The 24,054-nt window shown below is 41.9% G+C and overlaps 1 protein-coding gene across 1 annotated transcript in view; it reads left to right on the forward strand.

Moving 5' to 3' along the window:
• Nucleotides 1-22,244, forward strand: part of NFX1 (nuclear transcription factor, X-box binding 1) — a 200,059-nt gene extending 177,815 nt beyond the window's left edge. Inside the window, exons 22-24 of the mRNA XM_054018265.1 lie at nt 4,519-4,664; nt 16,144-16,245; nt 18,746-22,244. Of these exons, the coding sequence (XP_053874240.1) occupies nt 4,519-4,664; nt 16,144-16,245; nt 18,746-18,821 (324 nt within the window). The 3' untranslated portion in view covers nt 18,822-22,244. The remainder of the gene's footprint in view (nt 1-4,518; nt 4,665-16,143; nt 16,246-18,745) is intronic.
• The last annotated feature ends 1,810 nt before the right edge of the window (nt 22,245-24,054 follow it).

Consider the following 24,054-nt stretch of genomic DNA (forward strand, 5'->3'; position numbering starts at 1 on the left):
AGACAAATTCAGACTAAAAATAAGGCCTGGTCTACACTTGGGGAGGGGGGTGTTTCATCTAAGTCACGCAACTTCATAACTTAGATCTACTTCTAAGTCGACATACTTAGATCTACTTACCGCGGTGTCTTCACTGTGATAAGTCGACTGCTGACGCCCCTCCGTCGACTCCACCTGCGCCTCTCGCTCCGGTGGAGCACCGGGCAGTCGATTGATCACGTCTTCACTAGACGCGATAAATCGACCCCCTGCTGGATTGATCGCTGCAGAGGTAAGTGTAGACATGCCCTAAGGCTTGAATTCTTAACAATGAGAGTAAGTAACCATTGGAACCATTGGTTGCGGGGAGGGATAGCTCAGTGGTTTGAGCATTGGCCTGCTAAACCCAGGGTCTTGAGGGGGCCACTTAGAGATCTGGGGCAAAATCAGTACTTGATCCTGCTAGTGAAGGCAGGGGGCTGGACTCAATGACCTTTCAGGATCCCTTCTAGTTCTATAAGATAGATATATCTCCATATATTTATTTATTTTTTAAAGAAACAATTTACCAAGCTTCATGATGGATTCCCCATCACTGATAATTTTTAAATCTAGACTGGATGTGTTTCTAAAAGCTAGGAATTATTTTCTAACAGCTAGAGATCATTTTGGGGAAGTTCTATGGCCTGTGTTATAAAGAAGATCAGACTAGATGATTACAATGGTCCCTTCTGGCCATGGAATCATAGAAGATTAAGGTTGGAAGAGACTTCAAGAGGTCATCTCCAACCCCCTGCTCAAAGCAGGACCAACCCCAACTAAATCATCACAGCTAGGGCTTTGTCAAGTCGGGCCTTAAAAACCTTTAAGGATGGAGATTCCACCACCTCCCTAGGTAACCCATTCCAGTGCTTCACCACCCTCCTAGTGAAAAGGTTTTTTCTAATATCCAACCTAGACCTGCCTGTGACGTTCCCCTCTGGTATTGTCTGGACCAGTGATCTGTTAGGTCACTCCAATCCTTGACTCTGGGAGCCAGCCTTACCCTGCTCTGCTGTGAGAACCCCCCACTCCTGGGCTGTTCACGCACAGCCTCTGGCATGTAAGCTGCTTCTTGGATTATGCAACTGAATGACACTAGCCAATATCTCCGGTCCCAGACCCAACTCTAGGAACCTCAGTCTTGCAGTGTCCACTTATGCCCACTGGACGCTGCAAGCTTATGAGTTTGTCAATTTAACAAAGAAATTGATATGCACCAGGCTTGTTATCCCAAGGGGAGTCTCTGTCACACTTCAAACCAAACGCACTGCTTCAGGTAGAATAGAATTATTAACTATAAAGACAGATTTTAAGTGATAAGTCAAAACATAAGTCAGATTTGGTCTAAAAAGGCAAAACGCATTCTAAGCTGATCTTAACACCTTCAATGCCCTTACAAACTTAGATGCTTCTCACCACAGGCTGGGTGGTTGCTCTGCAGCCAGGCTCTCTCCTTTGATCAGCGCTTCAGTCGCTTGGTGGTGGTGTCTGTAGATGTAGTTGGAAGAGAGAGGAAGAGCATGGCAAACGTTTCTCCCTTTTATCATGTTCTTTCTTCCCTTTTTGTTTTGCCCGCCCCCCCTTCAAAGTCAGGTGAGCATTACCTCATCGCAATTCCAAACTGACCAAAGGAAGGGGGATGACTCCCTCGAGAGTCCAACAGATTCTTTTGTTGCTGCTAGGCCAGCATCCTTTGTTCCTGTGAGGCTGGGCTGGGTTTGTCCCATACATGCCCTGATGAGGTGTGAACTGCCGCTCAGCTCTTGGAGAGTTTTTGCCTGGGCTTATTTTAAACCATGAGGATACATTTTCAGCCTCATAATTTCATGTATGTAGTTATAACCTTACTATAACATTACTGTAACAACAATGCTCAGTGCATCATAAGCCTTCCAAAGACACCCGACATGACAAACTTTGCATTGGATACCACGCCATCATTTTACAATGATGAACATGGAAGTGCTGGGTGTTCCCCCGGGTACAGAGCATCACACCTCCCCTCTTAGTTTACTGCAAGAGGATTAGTCACTGACTAGCTCAAAGGCAGTTTGTGTTATAGTTCTCTTGGCATCCAATCATTAAGGCCATGAGGCAGCATGCCTCAGTTTCCCCATTCACATGCAGCAAACAAGGTTTTTTTTATGGTTTCTTTGCTGTAATAAGCTTTAAACCTGTTTACAGGTATTAATTGAAAAGTAGCATTTTCATAAGGTTTAACATCCGTGTCAAAATTCTTATCCCCAAAACTTAACATTAAGACCAAAATTTTTGTCTCAGATGTGCGTTTACGAGTATCTTTGATACCACGCCCTCTGTTCAGATATTCTAGTTTGAAGTTAGTTTGTTCATTATCCATGGTGTCCTTTGACTCTCTCCCATGTAATCAGTCATTGGCTTTTCTTTCCCTCCAGTGTTCCCCTCTGTGTGGGCTCTTAATTTAATCATGTTTCTGGAATTTTGGTGCCTCAGGGTCTGGCAAGATAGGTGTTCGGGGGGATCCTGCCCATTGGCTGGCCCTTTGGGGAGCGGTCTCCCAACCCCAGGACTGTACATATACAGAAAATCCAGCTCCCTTTTTGGGGTTACCTTGTGTTTCCCCTTCCCAGCACCGAGTCCTTCCCTGCCCCCTAGAGGGGTGATCTGTGCCCTCTGGGCTAGGTGTATTTACCCTTTGATTAGATTCACCTTTTCCCAGCAGCTTTCCCATAACTGCTCTTTGCATCTCACCAGCCTGGGGGAAACACCCCCTTCTCTGTCAGTTGGGTCATTTGGCAAACTGCCACCTGGCAATTTCCTGATCCCAACTCCTCTGTTATCACAGGCATTGGAGCTGCATCTTGATTTAAAGAGACACAGTTACTTTCCAAAAACTTATCAGAAATAGCATCCTGAAAAATTGGGACCTGGATTAGGGTACCCTCTGCCACCCCTTTCTCTGTCCCTGAGAAGTCAGCTGTATGACTGCTCCCCTCCAGGAGGTCAGTTACACAGTTCCTTCTCAAAACCTGGGTCACAGGCTGAGTGCCTGGGTGCACAGATGCTGACCCAGCCATCCTCCTAGTGTCCTGGGCATCCTGCCCCAAGTGACTAGTAAGGAGACATTCCTGTACCCCCACTATTCCTTCCCCACTTTCCTCCTCTGGGCCCCCTCCTAAGACACATTTCTCTGTGCTCCCTAGGAAGGGGTTCTGTCTCTTGTTCAGCTGCAGAATTCTGACAGCTAACAACTGGGACAGTTTCCTTAATCACTGACAACACCTCTCCTGCGCCCGAGGGCATGTTGCCGCCTTCTGAAAAGGAGCTAGTCTCAGCCCCTCCCATGCTTGGAAGCACCATGCTTCCCTGTGTTAGAGTCACAGGAATCCTTACGCACCTCACTGGTTTCTGAGATTCCCTACCCCTTTTCTGGGCTCTCCTCTGGGACACGTTTCTCTTTGCTCCCTAGAGCCAGGTTTGTCTCTGGTTCAACTGCGACCTGCTGGCAGCTAACAACCTGGACAGTTCTCTCCCTGGCAGGCATTACAACATAATTGTCTAAACATCTCTTCCAAGGATTCGATTCTCATTAGCTATGAAATTGCTCTACCTCATCTTTATATAGAAATGGAAATTTGTGGATTGAAGAGTTTGATTTGAATGCTTCCTAGATTATTAGGAATTGAAGGTTGTGCAATACTGTGTTAATTTTGTTAATTTAACTTAATTTTGCCTAGATTTGCACTAGTGTTTGGCTGTGTCCTCAGATTTATCGTAATACTTTGCCCATTATTTGAAAAACAGGTATCTCTGCTAGTACTTAATGATTTAGACAAGAATTTTTACATCACTTGTAAAGCCATTACCTTTTAGCACACCACTTTTCAATGTGTAATCTATATGCTAATTAGGCACTTGCACTTGTAAATTACAGTTACTAAAATACATTTCAGAAGATGTCTGTTCAACTGGGTAATTTTTTGTTTACCTTAAACTAAAAGCTAATTTATTTGCCTATTTCCCGTTGACTCAGTATTGTTTTATCAGATGCCAACATTGCTATATTTTGTGAAAGGGATATAACCAACAGGGATATGGCAAATCCTCTTTATATACAGCATATAAATTGAAAAACCAAAATAAATAAAAATTGTCCAATATAATACCAAGTCTACAGTTATCTTCCAATTTGTTGTTCTAGCCCTGCACGGATATGGAATATGGTTTTAAAAAAACAAAAAAGATTTTTGTCAAACTATGCGTGGTCTCCTCATGCGTTTTCAAAATCTAAAAATTGTAGCTGTGCAAACCAGTGTAGAGAGTGTGTGTGTTTGTGTATATAATGTGAATTAATAGGAATTTAGTATGCACATGGTTTTCATCAACAGTATCTAGTTCTCACTGTACTTGCAAACTGATTTTGTCTCTGTTAGGGAAGTCTAGACAATGAATCATATATTGTAATCTTGTCTACGAAAACAATCATAAACATACCATTTATTTTTCTCTTAAATTCAGGGCAAGCATTCAAAAAAGAGTCACTGTTATCCACCCATGAACAGAGATCACCGCAGAATCATCCATGAGTTAGCTCAAATTTATGGCATTGAGAGTGTGAGCTATGACAATGAACCAAAGCGTAATGTTGTTATCACTGCAGTGAAGTATGTTATATTAATCGTATTTATTTTAGTTTTTGAAGTAATTAACATCCATTCAGTAGATTTGAATGTTGTGTTTTCTATATTTTGTTCTGAGTTTACTTTATTTACAACTTGCAAAATACATCCTTTATACTTCGTAAGTTCTATAGAAGCAGCTTTTAAATGGTTGGGGTGGAGGGAATGCATAATCTCACACGATTGTATTTCCATCAGTTTGGGGGTATTTCTTCTGATTTCACCTCAGTCTCCCATTTTTAAATATGACAGGACTGTCCAATTATAGTTCCTTTGATTCCAAGCTGGGTTTTTTCTGGTCACAAGAGGTTGCTGCTCTCTCTGCTGCTGAGTAACCCACAAGCATGAACTCCTGCTCCTGATGATGATCACTTCCTCTCTTGCCAGCTTCCCCACAGTCTGTTTTACCTCTTCAAGAGAAAGGGAAGAGGCATCAGCTAGATGCAGGGAGGAATGGGAGGAACTTTTAATGGGGGCAAAAAGAAGGGAAGTCTTAAGGTGAAAAGTGAGGGGGAGCAACACCTGAGAGGGGTCGGCAACCTTTCAGAAGTGCTGTGCCGAGTCTTCATTTATTCACTCTGATTTAAGGTTTCGCGTGCCAGTAATACATTTTAATGTTTTTAGAAGGTCTCTTTCTATAAGTCTATAATATATAACTAAACTATTGTTGTATGTAAAGTAAGTAAGGTTTTTAAAACGTTAAGAAGCTTCATTTAAAATTAAATTAAAATGCAGAGCCCCCCGGACCGGTGGCCAGGACCCAGGCACTGTGAGTGCCACTGAAAATCAGCTTGCGTGCTGCCTTTGGCACGCGTGCCATAGGTTGCCTATCCCTGGACTAGGATCAGAGAAAGGGAGAGAAATTGAGTGAAAAAGAAAAGGGAGATGCCTCATAAAGATGCCAGAGAAGGGATCAGGCCAACTGATCATTGCCAATCACTCTGGAAGTGGATAGCCAGGTCGTTAAAGTTTCTAGTGCAGGGGAAACCAAGCCCTGTTCATGGGAAATGTTTGGTTGGTTTTGGTTTTGGTTTGGTTTGTTTTTTTTGTGGATGAGTTACCTCCATAGGTTTAGGGAAGCATCTGTATTTTAGGATATTTATCAAACACTCAACCTTTAGGGTTTCCTCATCACTGGCTTTACAAGGATTTTTGCTGCTCATATGCTTTTGCATTGTTACATTATTTGAACAAATCATCAGTTTCTGATTCAAAATCATAATGCTATATATGAGGTAGAGACTGTATATTGTAGTGGGCTTTTGGTCTAGTAGCAGAGCCTGAAAATTTATATTTAAAAAAAGAAAACTAAAATTCACAATAATTCACAATCTTATTTGGAGAACTGATTGAAAATATTAATGTTGATTTTTTAATTAAGGCAGGGATTGAGTGATAAGATGCATTTTCTTGCTTGTCTGGCAGTGTGAAATTTCGGAACTTTAGAATTCTCAAGGCATTGGCAAAAAAAAAAAAAAAAAAAAAAAAAGAGTAAGAGAATGTGAAGTAGGTGACCCTGAGTTCAGAACTCTTGTAATTGATAACCAGTGTGCGCACATACACAAACACACTTAACAATAAGAAAAATTTTCCTTATCCCTATTGTCAACAGATTTCTGAACCATTTCCAATTTTTCTGCTATGCCAGATGGACCATTTTGAAATGAATCTGAAGTCGCATTTAAAAGAAGGATATGATGTGATTAATAAGAATATTTTGATATTTTTTCAAGCACAACAAATCCACGTGTCTGGAGGATTGATTCTGCTCTCTCTTTATGAGCATGGGAAAATATGTCTCAGGCTCAGTTTCCTGTCTCTGTCTCTCCAGAAGCACTTCTCTGTATGTTTCTCCTGTGAGCTCTGAGGGAAGGCCACAGACCTTTACAGGTTTGTGACAGTTGTAGTTTTTCCTCACCTCGTCCCCCAGAACCTCCAGACCTCAGAGAGGAGAAGTTGATTGTAGTCAGCATTGCTGACTGCTGCAAGCCTGTGACTGTTACCTCTGACAGAATAGCTCTACAGCCATTCGTCACCCCAACCTGGAGTCAACAGTGACCAGTGGAAAAAGAGGCAGTTCTTAAATCATAAGTGAACAAGCTATTAGAGGCTCCACCCTTGAGGGTATCCACATACTGACAGAGTTGAGTTTCGCAGCTTGACAATGGTCGCTTGAGACTATGGATCAACAGTCAATGGAGCTGAGCTACGTTAGGGACTGTGGGGCATCTGGCCAGACACTGGCCAAAGAGAGTCCACCCTGCCCCTGTGCCTTTGGATGTGCAAACTATGCCTATCATAATGGTCACCCCAATCCAAGCTTCTCCTTTGTAACCCTAGTCACATTATCTTACAAAGACCATCTAGAACTGCTTGTCCATATCTCTTTCTCTGTTTGAGTATCTAAATATATTTAGCTGCAGCCTGTTTTCTCTCCTCTGTTCCAACATAGTTAGGAGACTCCTCTGGGATGCAGACATTATTTTCAGGTTTGGCCTACTTCAAGCAACATTTGAATGAGCTTTTGGGACAGGTCTTTTGGACACAGTTGTCAGTGAAGCTGCAGGTCAGAGAGAGTTGCACATGCTTCAGGAAAAGATGATAAAATGCTTCTACATTAGACATAAGAGAGACAGCCAAGGTAATTCTCATAGTTCCTTATTGGCCTTGCAGACCCTGGCTCTAGGAGATGTCTGTATGTCCTCCCTGGCAACTACCCACAAATAATTTCTGCTGATACAAAGTCAGGATCCAGGCAGGCTTCAGACTGCCTTTTAGAATTTGAGTGGATGAAACTCTATGACTTAAATCAACTAGTAGATGTTAAATTTCAATCCAGGAAGGATTCTATAACTACACTTTTATAGCAACAACTGGAAAATCTTCAGACACCACTGTTCTCAATTTAATGTTAAGTCAATTTCAGCCTAAACCTGCTTGTGCTTCCTGCTTCATGACTTAAATAAAAACAACAAGGAGTCTGGTGGCACCTTAAAGACTAACAGATTTATTTGGGCATGAGCTTTTGTGAGTAAAAACCTCACTTCTTCGCATGCATCCGAAGAAGTGAGGTTTTTACTCACAAAAGCTCATGCCCAAATAAATCTGTTAGTCTTTAAGGTGCCACCAGACTCCTTGTTGTTTTTGTAGATACAGACTTAACACGGCTACCCCCTGATACATGACTTAAATAAAGGGCTCAGCCATACCACTTCATAGGTTCAGTTAGAGCTTTTTGAGTACCCATAGGTACTCAGCAGCACCTCATATTTCATGATTCATCAAGACAGTAAGGAAGTTTCTTTGTTCTGTTGAATTTTCTGTTGTTAGCAGGATGCCTAACTTAGCTCTGGAATAATTGATGGAGCAGCCCTTTTGAAGCTGGCCTCTACATCCTTGTATTTCCTTTCTCTTATAGTTGCCTTTCTAATCACAACCATTTCTTTTAGGATGATTAGTGAATTAAATTCATTGTCTATTAAAAATTCCTTTTTTCTCCAGAGCTGATGCTCTGCACCACCCCAGACTTCCTATTTAAGGAGCTTCTTTTGTCTTATCACCTCAATCAATACATCACTTTTTACATTTTGTTTTTTATTAAACCTACTCATCCTCATGATATTAGATGCCATCATCTGGATGTTTGCATATCAATCAAATCCTAATTAAACAGGATTAATTGTTGCTTTATAATGGCAAAAATCACAGGTCTGAAGTCTTTAAAAAACAAAATTGTCAATGGATTGTCAGTGGATCCTGGCAGCTATATCAGAAGCATATAAGTAAGCCAAAAAAACTCCTCCTGAAAGCCTCGGCACATTCAGTGATGTCTGCATCCGCATTTTAGGCAAAAATAAAGTTTCTTATGAGGAAGTCTGCAGAGGGACCACTTGGAAATCTCTGTTCCTTCACCAGACATGACTACAAAGTGGATGTTGCATTTTCATCAGATACTGCTTTTGATCTATAGGTACCATCCACTATTTTTCTTTTCTACTGTCTCAGCTCTGCTGTCCCTCCCTTTTTTCTGGTCATATTGCTTGCCTGCTTTCCAATCGTCCTCCAGTGTAGTATATATGAGAATAGACAGCTTACTCATGCTTCTCATAACAGGAAATTCACTAGTCTGTTTTTTTCCCACCCTTGTATATACATGTGTATAATCCCTTGGGATTGTCACCTAACATGCTGGAATTACCTCTGAGCCCGTTTTCCGTGCTAGCTTCGGACTTCAGAACCCTGCCTTGTTGAGCCAGACACGCAAGCCTGCTGCAACACAGACCCAGGTCTGCTCCACGCCCCCAAAGCTGCAGACTTTAACCAAAAATTGCTCAGCAGGTCACCGATCTCCAGCACTCAGACACCCGGTTCCCAATGGGATCCAAACCCCAAATAAATCCGTTTTACTCTGTATAAAGCTTATACATGGTCAACTCTTAAATTGTCCGCTCTCTATAACACTGATAGAGAGAGATGCACATATGGAGTACGACGTCAGACCCTCCTCCTGAACTTACTGCCGGAGTCTTGGACGCTGTACGTGGCAGAGGCAGTACATGTAAAATCCCTGTTCGTCTCTGGTCACACCCCCTTCTAGTACCTTTAAACCTTATGATGTCATTCATAGGTGTCCTAGCAAGGTTCGGGGTTCCTGGTTGCTGGGTGCCTGAAAACATGATGGGGTGTAGTATTGCTAACAGAATGCATCTGCATTGTCTGTTAAAGTGTAGGTGTCTTGGCATTTAGCCCCCAATGCCATGAGGTGGTGTGCCTCAGTTTCCCCTCCCACACAGCAGTGTAGGCCTGTTATGCTTTTGCTGCTGTGCCAAGCTTCCAGCCTGTTTACAGGTATAAGCTGAAAAGCAACATGCTTGTGGAACTGTCTTGTCACCATCCCTAGAATGTACAAAAGCTTTCCCCACAAATCAGGTATGTTACACATCTTCAAAGGGTTTGTTATTAGCATCAACTCCTATAGCATTGACCCGTAGATGAAGTAGCCAAAGACACAAGATAACCAGCAAATCTATGAACAGGCTCTGTTCACACAGTTCAGCTTGTTCAGCATCCGTTGCATTTCCCAACCCCTTTGTGTACCATGGTAGGGGTTTAGACACAGAGTCTCCTGTCTCTTTGGAGAAGGCTTTCAATTCAGGCATATGTTTGAGAATTTGGCAAGGAAAGGGTGCACTGCAACCATGCCTGCCCTTGGCCCCTCCCTCTGGAATCTCTTTGTGTTAGACCTCACCCGCTTGCGAAGTTTCCCAAATGGAAAGTTTTTCTTCCTCCTGCCTTGAAGAGACAGTTTTATCTCTTACAAGTGTAACAGGAAAAACATCTTTCAATGGAGTGCTTTGGATTGGTAGGATCCCCTCGGTCACCCCACTCTCTGTTCCCAAAAGGTCAGCTGGGTGGACTCTCCCCTCCAGGAGATTTGACCCCCAGTCTTTCCTTAAAACCTGATCCACAGGTGAAGGGTCTGGCATTTCAGATGTAGATCCTTCTCCTGGGGAAATGCCTTCCTACAAAAGGTGGGCAGACCCGCCTGTCCCCCCTCACCTTCCATCTGGACTTCCCTTTCTGGGTTCCCCTCTGAGGCAAACACTCCTATGTCCCCCAAAAGGGAAGGTGACCCTGATCCAGCTGTGGGCTCATAGCTACCAGCTATGACAGACCCTTCACTGACCAGCAAAATCCCCCCTCTTTCACTCAGGTTGGGCTTGCTTCCAGCTACAGAGCCCTTGGGGTCTGTTCCCACTGCAGTGGTAATCAGGACCCCAACTTCCATCTCCGCGCACACTAGGGCCAGGTCTGTCCCCTACTGAACTACATCTTGTTGGCCGTCAGCATCTGGGAAGGCCTCCCATCCCCCTCCCCCAGGGAGATGATCACAGGACAGAAGCTGGCTCTATCCAGCCCTTCCCGCGGGGACCTGCTTTGAGCCCCAGGGTTACAGGAACTGGCCTCGACCCTCCCTGCCCCCAACGGCCCATTTTCCACTGCTACAGCGTAATTAAAGAGACACACTCCTATTTCCCCAGCAGCACATGTGACTTCACCCTCCCCTCTGGGGCTTTCAGCACAAGATTCCTTCTTGCTGCTATAACAAACCCTGGGACAGATTCTGCCACATCAAAAAAGTCATTCCCCAGTAGAAACGGTGCAAAGTTGTGTGCCACCGCTGCAAATCAGTTCAGCCTGCAAATCACCAGTTTCCATATATACCTTGGCTAAAGGTGCCAGGACCTTATAACCTCCCACCAATTCTAATTCTGCCATTCTTCCTGGTAACAAATCCTTCTCCTGGATTCACAGAAATTTCTGCATCAGTATCTCTCCAACCTTGGAGCACTTTGGCATTAAGCTTAACAGCATGCATATGTCCCCTGCTTGATTGTGTAGAAGCAACCTTTACAAATCCCATGTGGTAAGACACAGTAGCATGGGATACACTGTGCTCTGAGATGCAGCAGCTTCATGTGTTACCTGGTGCCTGTTCCCACTCAGCCAAGGACATTTATTCCTTAGATGCTCAGTGGACTTCCAATGATAGCATCTTCTTGGCTCCTCTGTTTGTACAGGAGACTTGGGATGAGTAACAGGGGAATGGGGAGGTGAATGCCCAGTCTCCTTTTTCCCAGGGGTAAAAAGGTGATTCTGCTTTCCACCAACCCTGTACCCCTCTGCCAGTGGTTTATGTTTAATTGCAGCTTATGATTGCTCATAAGAGTCTGCAAGCCCACTAATTCACCCACTGCATACATCTTTTTGTCCCACAAATACTGTTTTACATCATCACTGCACATATTCAGGAACTGTTCCTGAGTAACCAAATCACACATTTCTTCAAAGCTTGTAATGTGTTTTCCCTTCACCTGCTTGTCTAACAAATTTCTCATTTCATTTACATAGGCCACATTACTTAATCCAGATCCCCTCTTAAGACTCCTGAATTTAACCCTGTAGGTTTCAGCTGCAATCTGGAACTGGTTTCAAAACCAGTTCCTTAAATTTACCATAGTTTGAAACATCAGCAATAGGCATCTTATTGAATATGTCCAGAGCTCTCCCAGTCAATTTTGCAACCATTTTTTGATCCTCGGGAATCACATGGAGAGTGCACAGTCTCTCAAAGGTAATGAAATACTCGGCAATATCACTGGATTCATCATACGGTGGACATAACTGTTCCCATTTGTGGATTTTTGGGAAAGTGGAGCCAGCTGCTGAAGGGTTTTGTCTCTTCCACTCCATTACAGCCAGTTCCTGCTTCTGGGTCGCAATCTGGGCCTCAATTTCTTTGTTTTTTAACTCCAGGGCTAGCTGCCTCTCTTTCCTTCTCCTCCTGAGCAGCTTGTCGTGCTAACCTCTGGGCTTCAAGCTCTTTGTCTTTTAAGTCCAGGGCTTGCTGGTGTGCAGCCCTTTGTCTGGCTACTTCTGCCTCCACCGTTTCCCTGGCCGCAGCTGCTTCTTTGAGCCTCATTTGTGCCTGCCACATTTGAAACTCATGGTCCTTTGCCTTCTCTTCCACTTCCAGTCTGGCCAGGTCTAGTTTTGTAGCTGCCTCACTGGAAGTCATTTTCCTGCATTCTTGTGCTTATTTCCCTCACCCAAAATAAACAAACCGAAAATAACAAACCAGTAACCACTTTGTCTGTTCTCCAACCATGACACTCAAAACTCACTTAAAATCACTACCAGTGTCTCAAAGCAATCAGCTGTGCACAGATCCTGCTCGACTATGCCACTGTGACCAGTTCAGTCACAGAGACCCACTTGGGGCTGGCACCTGATGTGCTGGAATTATCTCTGAGCCCGTTTTCCCTGCCAGCCCGGGACTTCAGAACCCTGCCATGTTGAGCCAGACACACTAGCCTGCTGCAACACAGACCCAGGTCTGGTCAACGCCCCCAAAGCTGCAGAAGTTAACCAAAAACTGCTCAGTAGGTCACCTATCTCTAGCACCCAGACACCCAGTTCCCAATGGGATCCAAATCCCAAATAAATCCATTTTACTTGGCATAAAGCTTATACAGGGTAAACTCATAAATTATCTGCCCTCTATAACACTGATAGAGAGATATGCACAGCTGTTTGCTCCCCAGGTATTAATCACTTGCTCTGGGTTTACTAATAAACAAATGTGATTTTATTAAGTATTAAAAGTAGGATTTAAGTGGTTTCAAGTAATAACACACAGAACAAAGTAAGTCACCAAGCAAATTAAAGCAAAAACACTCAAGTCTAAGCCTAATACATTAAGAAACTGATTACAGGTAAAAACAACAAGGAGTCTGGTGGCACCTTAAAGACTAACAGATTTATTTGGGCACAAGGTTTCATAGGTAAAAACCTCACTTCTTCGGATGCATAGAGTGAAAGTTACAGATGCAGGCATTATATACTGATACATGGAGAGCAGGGAGTTACTTCGCAAGTGGAGAACCAGTGTTGACAGGGCCAATTCAATCAGGGTGGATGTAGTCCACTCCCAATAATGGATGAGGAGGTGTCAATTCCAGGAGAGGAAAAGCTGCTTCTGTAATGAGCCAGCCACTCCCAGTCCCTATTCATGCCCAGATTAATGGTGTTAAATTTGCAAGTGAATTTTAGTTTTGCTGTTTCTCTTTGAAGTCTGTTTCTGAAGTTTTTTTGTTCAATGATAGTGACTTTTAAATCTGTAATAGAATGACCAGGGAGATTGAAGTGTTCACTTACTGGCATATGTATGTTACCATTCCTGATGTCCGATTTGTGTCCATTTACTCTTTTGTGGAGGGACTGTCCGGTTTGGCCAGTGTACATGGCAGAGGGGCATTGCTGGCACATGATGGCATATATAACATTAGTGGATGTGCAGGTGAATGAGCCCTTGATGGTGTGGCTGATGTGGTTGGGTCCTCTGATGGTGTCGCCAGAGTAGATATGAGGACAGAGTAGGCAACGAGGTTTGCTACAGGGATTGGTTCCTGGGTTGGTGTTTCTGTGGTGTGGTGTGTAGTTGCTGGTGAGTATTTGCTTCAGGTTGGGGGGTTGTCTGTAAGCGATAACTGGCCTGCCTCCCAAGCTCTGTGGGAGTGAAGGATCATTTTACAGGATAGGTTGTAGATCGTGGATAATGCGCTGGAGAGGTTTTAGCTGGGGGTTGTATGTGATGGCCAGTGGTGTTCTGTTATTGTCTTTGTTGGGCCTGTCCTGCAGTAGGTGATTTCTGGGTACCCGTCTTGCTCTGTCAATCTGTTTCCTCACTTCCCCAGGTGGGTATTGTAGTTTTTACGAATTCTTGATAAAGATCTTGTAGGTGTTTGCCTCTGTCTGAGGGGTTGGAGCAAATTCGATTGTATCTTAGGGCTTGGCTGTAGACAATGGATCGTGTGATGTGTCTTGGATGGAAGCTGGAGGCATGTAGGTACGTATAGCAGTCAGTAGGTTTCCGGTATAGGGTGGTGTTTATGTGACCATCACTTATTTGCACTGTAGTGTCCAGAAAGTGGATCTCTTGTGTGGACTGGCCAGGCTGAGGTTGATGGTGGGGTGGAAATTGTTGAAGTCCAGGTGGAATTCTTCAAGGGCCTCCTTTCCGTGGGTCCATATGATGAAGATGTCATCAATGTAGTGCAAGTAGAGGCGGGGCACTAGGGAACGAGAGCTGAGGAAGCATTGTTCTAAGTCAGCCATAAAAATGTTGACATACTGTGGGGCCATGCGGGTACCCATAGCGGTGCCACTGACTTGAAGGTATAAGTTGTCCCCAAATCTGAAGTGGTTGTGGGTGAGGACAAAGTCACAAAGCTCAGCCACCAGGCGTGCTGTGGCCTCATTAGGGAAACTGTTCCTGACCGCTTGTAATCCATCCTCATGTGGAATATTGGTGTAAAGTGCTTCTGCATCCATGGTGGCCAGGATGGTGTTTTCAGGAAGAACACCAATGCATTGTAGTTTCCTCAGGAAGTCGGTGGTGTCTCGAAGATAGCTGGGAGTGCTGGTAGCGTAGAGTCTGAGGGGAGAGTCCAAATAGCCAGATAATCCTGCTGTAAGAGTGCCAATGCCTGAGATGATGGGGCGTCCAGGGTTTCCGGGTTTATGGATCTTGGGTAGCAGATAGAATACCCCTGGTCGGGGTTCTGGGGGTGTGTCCATGTAGCTTTGTTCCCGTACTGTAACTTTCACTCTATGCATCCGAAGAAGTGAGGTTTTTACCCACGAAAGCTTATGCCCAAATAAATCTGTTAGTCTTTAAGGTGCCACCAGACTCCTTGTTGTTTTTGTAGATACAGACTAACACAGCTACCCGCTGATACTTGATTACATGTAAAATCTCACCCGCAGAGATGTTCCAATAAGCTTCTTTCACAGACTAGACTCCTTCCTAGTCTGGGCTCAATCCTTTCCCCTGGTACAGTCCTCGTTAGTTCCAGCGAACATCTTAGGTGGAAAGCAGGGGTGTTCTCATGATTGGCAGCCCCTTTGTTCTGTTCCACCCCCTTTTATAGCTTTGTCACAAGGCGGGAATCTTTTGTCTCTCTGGGTCCACACCCCTCCTTCTAAATAGAAAAGCACCAGGTTTAAGATGGATTCGAGTATCAGGTGACATGTTCATGTCCTGTGAGACCCCAGCCTACATTCTTCCTGGGCTGGCTCACATAAACATAGGAAGGCTTGCAAGTAAACAGAGCCATTTACAACCAGTTGTCCTAGTCAATGGAAGCCATCAAGATTCTAAACCACCATCAATGGCCCACACTTTGCATAATGACAATAGGATCTCAGAGTTATACTTTATATTTCTAGCTTCAGATACAAGAATGATACATGCATACAAATAGGATGACCACACTCAGTAGATTATAAGCTTTGTAAGCATACCTTACAATAGACCTTTTGCCTAAAGTATATTCCATTTGCATCATATTCATACTCATAAGCATATTTCCATAAAACATCTGGAGTGCAACGTCACAACATGTTTGTAGTTTTAGGGTTTAAGTGTTGTAAGTTTGGACTTTGATGCACTTTATAGGCTCACGCAAAGGGAGCAGTTCAAGCACCAATAAAGTTATGCAGGGAACTGTCTATGGGCTTTTATTATCCTAGTCAACCCCGAAAACTTCCAGACTAGTGGATATCTTCTTACATTAAGACATATAATAAAAAAAACAGTCTATTTCTTCTATTTACTGTCTCCATTGTTCAGTTTAAATGGGGGTAGGGGGGTATAGATTGTTTTAGGCAAAGAAGAAATGCTGGGCTGCTTTGAGTCACAGTGTGTCAGTTCTTCTAACACCTCAATATTGGATTTGCTACGAGATAACACATTTGGACCTTCAAGTCTCAAACTGTCATTTATACCACATTTAACACTTAATTTTTGTCTTGATTTTTTTAATATAGTGTATTATTTTTCTATTTAAACATGTAGACAATAACATCACAAATAATATTTGTTACCATTCTCATCCTCTAGAGGTAAATCCATTTGTCCAAGTAATACCCTAACATCTGTGCTAGAGAGGGAAATGCAGACAAGGCCTCCACCACCTATTCCTCACTACAGACAAACAGATAAGTAAGAACTTTTTAGTTATTTAAGTGTTTTTGCTAAGTTAATGTTTAATAAAGTGACAGTATGGGCCAGAGCCCTCACAATTTTGTCAGGGCATCTCAGTTTTGAATTGCCATACTCATGCTATTTTAATCTCTTAAACAGATTGCTAAATGTGACAATTTATGATGAAATGTATTATAATTCTAGGACATTCATTAGAGACTACCTATGCCACTCTGGTTTTTAATCAAGAGCAGTAGTGAACATTACATGAGTGTTTTTCTTGTGTTTACACTATGTGGCATATCATTTATTACCTTCGTGCAATAAACAATTTTTGAAAGATCTTGTATACCTTGATGCATTCTGAACATCAAAGAGCCTCTGAGGGGTAAAAAGCTAGAAATCAAGGGGATTTACTCACTAAACATGTCTGCCCACATCATTGCAGCATTTTTTTAAAAAATAGACAAATAGAATGTATGGGAGCAGTAGAAAGGGATAGAAGACCTCTTATATAAAAATGTAATTTATATGAATCTTGTGTCCAAGTTTGGTTGCCTCATCAAAAGAAATATATAGAGTAAATTGGGGGGGGCGGGGGGGCAATGCATCAAAGCAGTGAAAAATCTTAGCTCTTTACCTAGTTACAGCTCACAAAATTGCAGAGACTATTTAACATGGAAAAGAGTTATTCAGAATTAAAATTTAACCGAACAGATCCTTCTCTCTACCTTTCTCATAATGAGCAGAGGGGGTCACTCATTGAAATAAAATGGGAATAAATTTAGTGCCAGCAAAAATAAATACTGCCCTTATGCTATATAGTCAATCTGTGTAATTTATTGTTGCAAGAGGTAGACACGCATACTGTAGCTAAGACTGAATTATTTTATAACCATTTCTAACTATTCTTTGCAAACTAAGATATGGGTAATTAGTTCATGGCTTATAATGGTTGTCCGTGGGGGTCACTAAGTATTGTTTCCTCTATAATGGCCAAAGAGGGCAAAAGTGGGGACTTCACATTCCTTGGGTACTGACCGCTGCTGGGGCAAGCAAGATACCAGACTCCTTGGCTGTATGGTCTCATCTAACATATCAGCTCCTGTGTTTGTAAGACACGGTGGCCTTGAGTGTGCATAGGCTTTTAACATTCTGGGCTTCACAACCATAAATTATATTTGTTCAGTTTTGGCTCTCAAAATGTTTTGCTGAATCTGGATTTAAGATGATCGCACCCTTAAAAGGATATTGGGAAACCACAGGCTTCTGATGCAGGGAATGTCTTCTGTTCTAGATTTTGACAGTATCTAGCAGAATATGGGCCTAATTCTGGTTGGTGATTTCAGGGACTACCAGAATACAAATGAATAACAATAATAGGCTGTTCATTCCTTGAGAAGATCCCGTTCATCAGAGTATAAACTAACAGATTCAAGATTAAAATCCAGTCTAAACCCCTGCAGGCATGCCTAAAACAAGACTCTTAAATCAATGCTTAGGAGCATATATAAAAGTAACCTGATTTTCAGTGGTGCTTGGCTCTTGCATCTCCCATTTACTTCAGTGGAATTCATTGGAAATTAGCACCTCCTGAAAAACCAGCCTGCTTATTTTTAATTTTAGGTGGCCAGGTTTGAAAATCTTTGCCTCTGGATTAAAATTATTTGTAAATAAAACATTCATTTAATATTTAAACATTGAAATTTTATTGGAAACAGAAGTTTTTGAAAGGCCTCATGTCACTGTCTTCAGATATATGCAGTGGTATTGTAGTCATGTTGGTCCCAGGATATTAGCAAGATAAGGTGGGTGAGGAAATATCTTTTATTGGACCATCTTCTGTTGGTGACAAGCTCAAAAGCTTGTCTCTCTCTCCAGCAGAACTTGGTCCAATAAAAGATATTTCCTCACCCACCTTGACTGTCTTCTGATGACAGTTAAATAGCATATTTGAATAATTATCTATACTAACAGTCGATGATTTCATTAATTTTTATCCTTTGTTTTTATATGTAGCTGAAACTTAACCTGCAACTATCCCTCATTTCAGAGATAGTCTTTTGCTTTTTTTGCATATATTTTTGAAAAGGACAATATTCAGAACATTGGCTCGTCTGTAACAAAGTTTTCATTTACAAAATAAACTACCTAAATATTAGTGTGTTGTAGATAAATTGCTTGTGGTATTCTACCTTAATATTAGAATGGCTGAATTGCTAATATTAATATTTATGAAAAGCACGGTTAATAAAAGGTAGCTATTTGTTCAGTGGGCACTGAAATGTACATTAGAGTGAATAATTAAGATGTGATTTCTGTAAAACTTTAACAGCTTTCTAATGCCAGGTGTTTATTGATCTTGCTGTCCAGTGGCATAATATGCCATGAGATGTTATGGTGTTTTTATATCAGTGTGGTAGTTTGGGAAAGTCAGTGTGTTATCCTTGCTTATGTAACTGTATCTTTCATTTAACTGAGAATTGTGTTCTGTAATATTTTATGGTTTTAATTTCAGGAATAATGGAAACAGTGGCTTGCAGAAAACATTAAAAGTGGAGCCAGTGATTGACTACTTTGATGTCCAAGACTGAAATGATCTATCTTAAATTATTATTTAGAAAAATGGAGGTGAAGATACATATCTATCATGCAAGATGCTTTGTGGCTAATTAAATGATAAACTATTCAATATATTTAAAGTTTAAAATAGTAAAAAAGCACTGGTGAGTTAAGTGTATGAGAAACATAGCATTGACTAGAAATTAACTAAAATTTGAGCTCTGAATATTGCAAGATAAGCTATTAAACGCCAAATTCTGACTTCAGATTGATGTGCACAGCTCTCATTGAATGCACTGAGAACTGCATGCGTTCCTCAAAAGCCAGAATATGGCTGATCATTTATTATATCAATGAAACTGATCTTTTAAATTTGACTGCAAATTTTCAGCTGCTCTGCATATTTTTACATAAGTTGCAGGTACAGGTATTTTTCACCTCAGGCTGGTACATTTTTCTTCTCTGTTTGTTTGGAATCAAAATATCTTTAATGAAGTGAAACTGCCTATCCATTAATTTATAGCTGAAAAAACTGGTAATTAAATTCTATTGGGGTAGTTATATTAGTGGCAAACATTCCAAAGATTTATACTGAGGGATCCAACTGTATTGTTAAAAATGAACAAATCACAAATTGCTATAATATAATCCTAATGGATATATTTTCAAAGAGTTTTCATGTGATTTTAATCATTCCATTTCTACTGCAAACATATCTGAGTTATTCCCACATGGAATAAAACAAAAAATTTAGCTCAACTCTACAATACGTTACATATTCCCAGTGCTCAGGCACACTGACACCCGCTAATGAGGAGTACATCTCATGTTCACTAGCATTTGAGGATTTTGGTACTTTTCAGTTCTTGTTCTTGAGGTGGAAGAGGGAAAATGCCATTTGTTTGTTTGTGGGTTTTTATTAAGCAAAAGAATAATGGCTTAGTTTTCTTTGTGTTTTATTTAGTTTGTATATTTAAACCTTTAATTTAAATTAAAGGATTAAATTGAAAATGAAAAATATTTAATTCAAACGCTTGAACAGTTAGAACTCCACGTATGGCTTTGATGTTGCATAGAGATTGAATCATATGTCTAGGATTGTTAAACTGATGACTTCACTAGTTTAAACTTTTCCTCTGTACAAGCTTAGAGCAGAAGGCATGTGCTAGGCTTGTGTTGGAATATGGGTTGAGATTGCAGCAATTCTTGAAAACTTCATAAGAAAGTCTAGTATGGTAAATCCCTCTCAATGAAAACAGCCCTTTAATGATCACATTACATTTTAAATATATTATACTTTACACAATTCAGTACCCAACACAATCTCCTAGATTTCAAATTGTTTCACATTAATGGGTGCCCTCATGAGGAAGGAGAGACCAGATCTTTAGCTGGTGTAAATTGTCATAGCTCCATTGACTTCACTTGAGCTACAACAATTTACCCAAGTTGAGGATCTGGCCCCTTATGCTAATAAGCTCCTTACTCCTCACACTATGCTCTGTCTGTCTCACCCCTCCTGACTGCACACAGCCCTAGAAGTTATTCCTTTGTGCAGCTCTTTGTGCTCAGGGGCAGCTTGTCTGCATGTCCCAGAGAGCTTATGGAACTTTGAGGGCCATTAGCCAGAGAGGTTCATTTTGGGGTGGACATGTTGACTTAAGATAACTGTAATATTCTACATTGTCAAGATGTTATGGTTTTCTGTTGATGCATGTGTATAAAACTTAATTCGTTTAGGAAATGACAACACAATGTAATATGTTTCTATTTAAATGTTTGAGATACATTTTCTCCACTTAAAAGAATACTGTCAAGGAATGTTGATCTTTTTTGTGTGTGTGTCTTCATACAATGAGTTTCACATACAATGAAAATAATTTTCTTTACCTTTTTCCTTTCATTTGGTGAACAGAAATTAACTTTTTTTTTACGAATGAATCTTAAACTAGCTGTTATGGTTTGGCATGACAGTGCATAAAATTCTTAAGCAAGTTGAGCCCTTGCAAGGTGCTTAACATTTTCAATTTCTGTTGACATCAGTGGATGAATAGGTTGCTAAGCACCTTTCTAGAAGTGTGATCTTGCAGACATTTACACAATTAAGTAGGCCTAACATGTGAGAAAGAGTCTCATTTATTTCAGTGTCACTGCATGACTGAATGAGGGTTTGCAGGATGGGCCCATAGTTTGTGACCCTACATTTAATTTATTTTAACACAGGACTTCATTTAAAATAGCTAAAACATCACCTACATACTTGTGTGCAATTTGTATGAGGCTTTCATAGCAGTATGTCTAGTTCATGCACTTTAATTGGTATTTTTAACAAATTGTGATCTTGCAACTTAAATGTGAGGCTGATGAGAAGCAGTCTAGAAGATGTTCAGGTTCTGAATAGAACTTTTAATACTTCCAGCTTTTGATCAGAAGAACCAGAGAATTTTCAGTTTGCAAAATAAGGCTAATAAATATTTTGAATTCATATCTACTGATTAATCATAATGCCCCTTATGAAATGTCTAATAGAAGTTTTGCTTAGTTGTGAATATTCACATATCTCTATGCCTATTTTAATACCAAGGAGGTCAAAGCCTATACAACAACTTTTAAAAAATCATTGACACTGAAATGTTTATTCAAAATTTCTTATTGTAATAGTTCTGTTAAAAAGATAATAAATGCACTTCCCTGGGGAAGCAATACCAAAACAAGTTTTTTCCAAAGAATAATTTTCCAGCTTTAAAAATGAATTCAGCTAGGTTTAATTGTGGTGTTCTCCCTTCTCTTCTGGTTTGCTTTGGATCAGTTTACTGCATATGTGTGCCTAATGGGAATGCTTTTCTAATATACCATTTTGTATTTCTTCTTACTCTGAGTTGGCTCTTAGTCTATTTATCTAAGGGAAAAAAGAGTGAAGTCAGTGGCATTGACTTCAGTGGAGCCAATATTCCATCCTTGGTCTGTCAATTACATTGCACAGGTCTCAGAACGATACCGTATTTTGTAAATTGTTCTGTATTGAGTACATTACAATAAAGAGATTGTCTTTGAAGTGAACTGTGAGGAAGGGCAAATTGGTTACAATACATATAACTTTACCAAGTGCTTTTAAACTATTGTATATAAAATACAGGTAGAATTTTGGCATTGGGACTGTGTAACTGTTCAATGGTTTAATGCGTTAAGAAGTGCTCTGATTATTCAGTGCTTGATGTGCATAATCTAAAATCCTAGCTGTGCAAGTTAGCTATGGAGACCACTGTTTTGTGGCAGTTTTACAGTATGTGCCTCATGATGAAGTAAGCAAATGAACATTGCTCTAAAACACTCTTTCCATAAGTTATTTGGTGACAGATATATATAGATAGATATTCCACTTGATTCCTTTCAAGTTTAGTGGTGTAACAGGTGACTTACTGTATAAAGCTGTAATAAAATTAAGTTCAAATTGCTATGTGTTGTAGTTGTTTGCAAGCTTTTAGGTAGGTGTACATGTGTTGGGAAGTTCTTAAAATGCTGTAGGAAGGCAAATATTTGAATGGAGTATCTGGGGGGGGGTTCTTCACCTCAAATTCTAAAATATCAGGTGCAGTTTTCTTCCTGCATTTCAACATCTTTAAACAAACATCTTTTCTGGGGGGTCCATACTAAAGGGGGAGGAGAGAGGGGACTATCTGCTATCTATGTAGAATTTAAGAATAATTTTTTGCTAACTCAAGATTTTATCACAAGTCTCACAATATATGATCCTGTTTTGAGGAATGACCTCCTTTTGTATTCCACTGTGGGTTTACGCATGCACACCATATGCCCAGAGTCGGAGGATTTGAATGTAGAGATATTGGTCCACACATGCGCCCTGGCTCATTTCGTGCCTCCAACCCAGGGGATATGGGGAGGCTGACCAACTCTCTCTCTCTCTCTCTCTCTCCAGTTCCTTCTCACGGCCGCATAGTCTGGGTTGGAACCTCCAGTGTCCATAGCTTCAGGTTCATCCTACAAAATAAGATTCTTTGGTGCTTGCTCATGTTGATTCCATTCTAGGTGTGTGCACCCCATGTGCATGGTCGTCAGAGATTTTTGCCTTAGCGGTATCTGAAGGGCTGACTGTGGTGCCTCCTTGAGTGCTGGTATATCAGGTGCTGTCGACCCTACTCCCTCTCTGTTCCTTCTTACTGTCTGTGGTGATTAGTCAGAGCGCCTTTCCTTGCTTAGCAAGGGCTAGTGGGTTTTTTTTTCTCCTTTGGACTTCATGCCTTAAGGCTTTGTATATAGTTGATTCTTCAGTAGTTAGTGTTTGTTTACTTGTTAGTAGTTAGAGTCCCAGCGGGGACTCTGCCGTGGGGCATGCCTCAGTCTCCAGGGTTAAAGCCCTGCACAGACTGTGAAAGGCCTAAGCCTGTTAGTGACCCCCACAGCAGTTGTCTCAAGTGCTTGGGCGAGGCACACGTAAAAGACAAGTGCCATATCTGCAAAAACTTTCAGCCTCGCACGCCGAAAGAGCTGGACATGTGACTGGGCTCTTCTGATAGAGTCCGCCTTCTGTCCAGCCTCCCTCCATCCTTCCTCCAAGCCGTCTCGGCATGATTCGCCGAGCACCTCGGCATTGGTGCGAAGTGCACCCCCAGCGCCAAGCTCTGTTCAGCACCGTTCCCTGTCGCTGGTACTGAAAAAGAAGGCAAGAAACAAGGCACCTCAGCGCCAGGAAAGAACAGCCATGTGGCATGAGGCAAAAGACCCACCTCGGGACAGCCGTATAGCCCAGAACCCTGCAGTTGGCTTTCTCCCGTTGGGGACGTTAGCCCCGTGAAAGGTCCTCCTCCGACTCCTGTGAGCAGTATCCGACCAACTCCCCTGCCGGCACCGACGCCCTCACATACTCCCCTGGCGTAAAGGGAGCAAAGGCCACTGACACAGTAGAGGCCGCAGGCTTCAGCAAAGGTTCCCCATGAGGGCAAGGCAGCCGATAAGACTCCTCAGGCATCAGTGGGGTACCACTGATCCCCCTAGACACTGACGCGCTCTCCACCTCCGCACCGCCAGTCACCAGAGCCACCACCGAGATCATTTGGGGCTCGCCCTAGATCACCGGCACCATGGTCATGGTCCCCATTATCTTGACATCTATCACTGAGAGGGAGGCGTAGATCCCCTTACTACCAGTACCAATCGCCTCCCCATCGGTCACGTCTCGTCACCGATCCAGGTCGCCTATGCTGCGGGAGTGTTCTCTGTCCCGCCCCCAGTCTCCCCAGCATCAAC

This window comes from Malaclemys terrapin, chromosome 2, assembly GCF_027887155.1.
Source record: "Malaclemys terrapin pileata isolate rMalTer1 chromosome 2, rMalTer1.hap1, whole genome shotgun sequence".
Taxonomy (NCBI): Eukaryota; Metazoa; Chordata; order Testudines; family Emydidae; genus Malaclemys; species Malaclemys terrapin.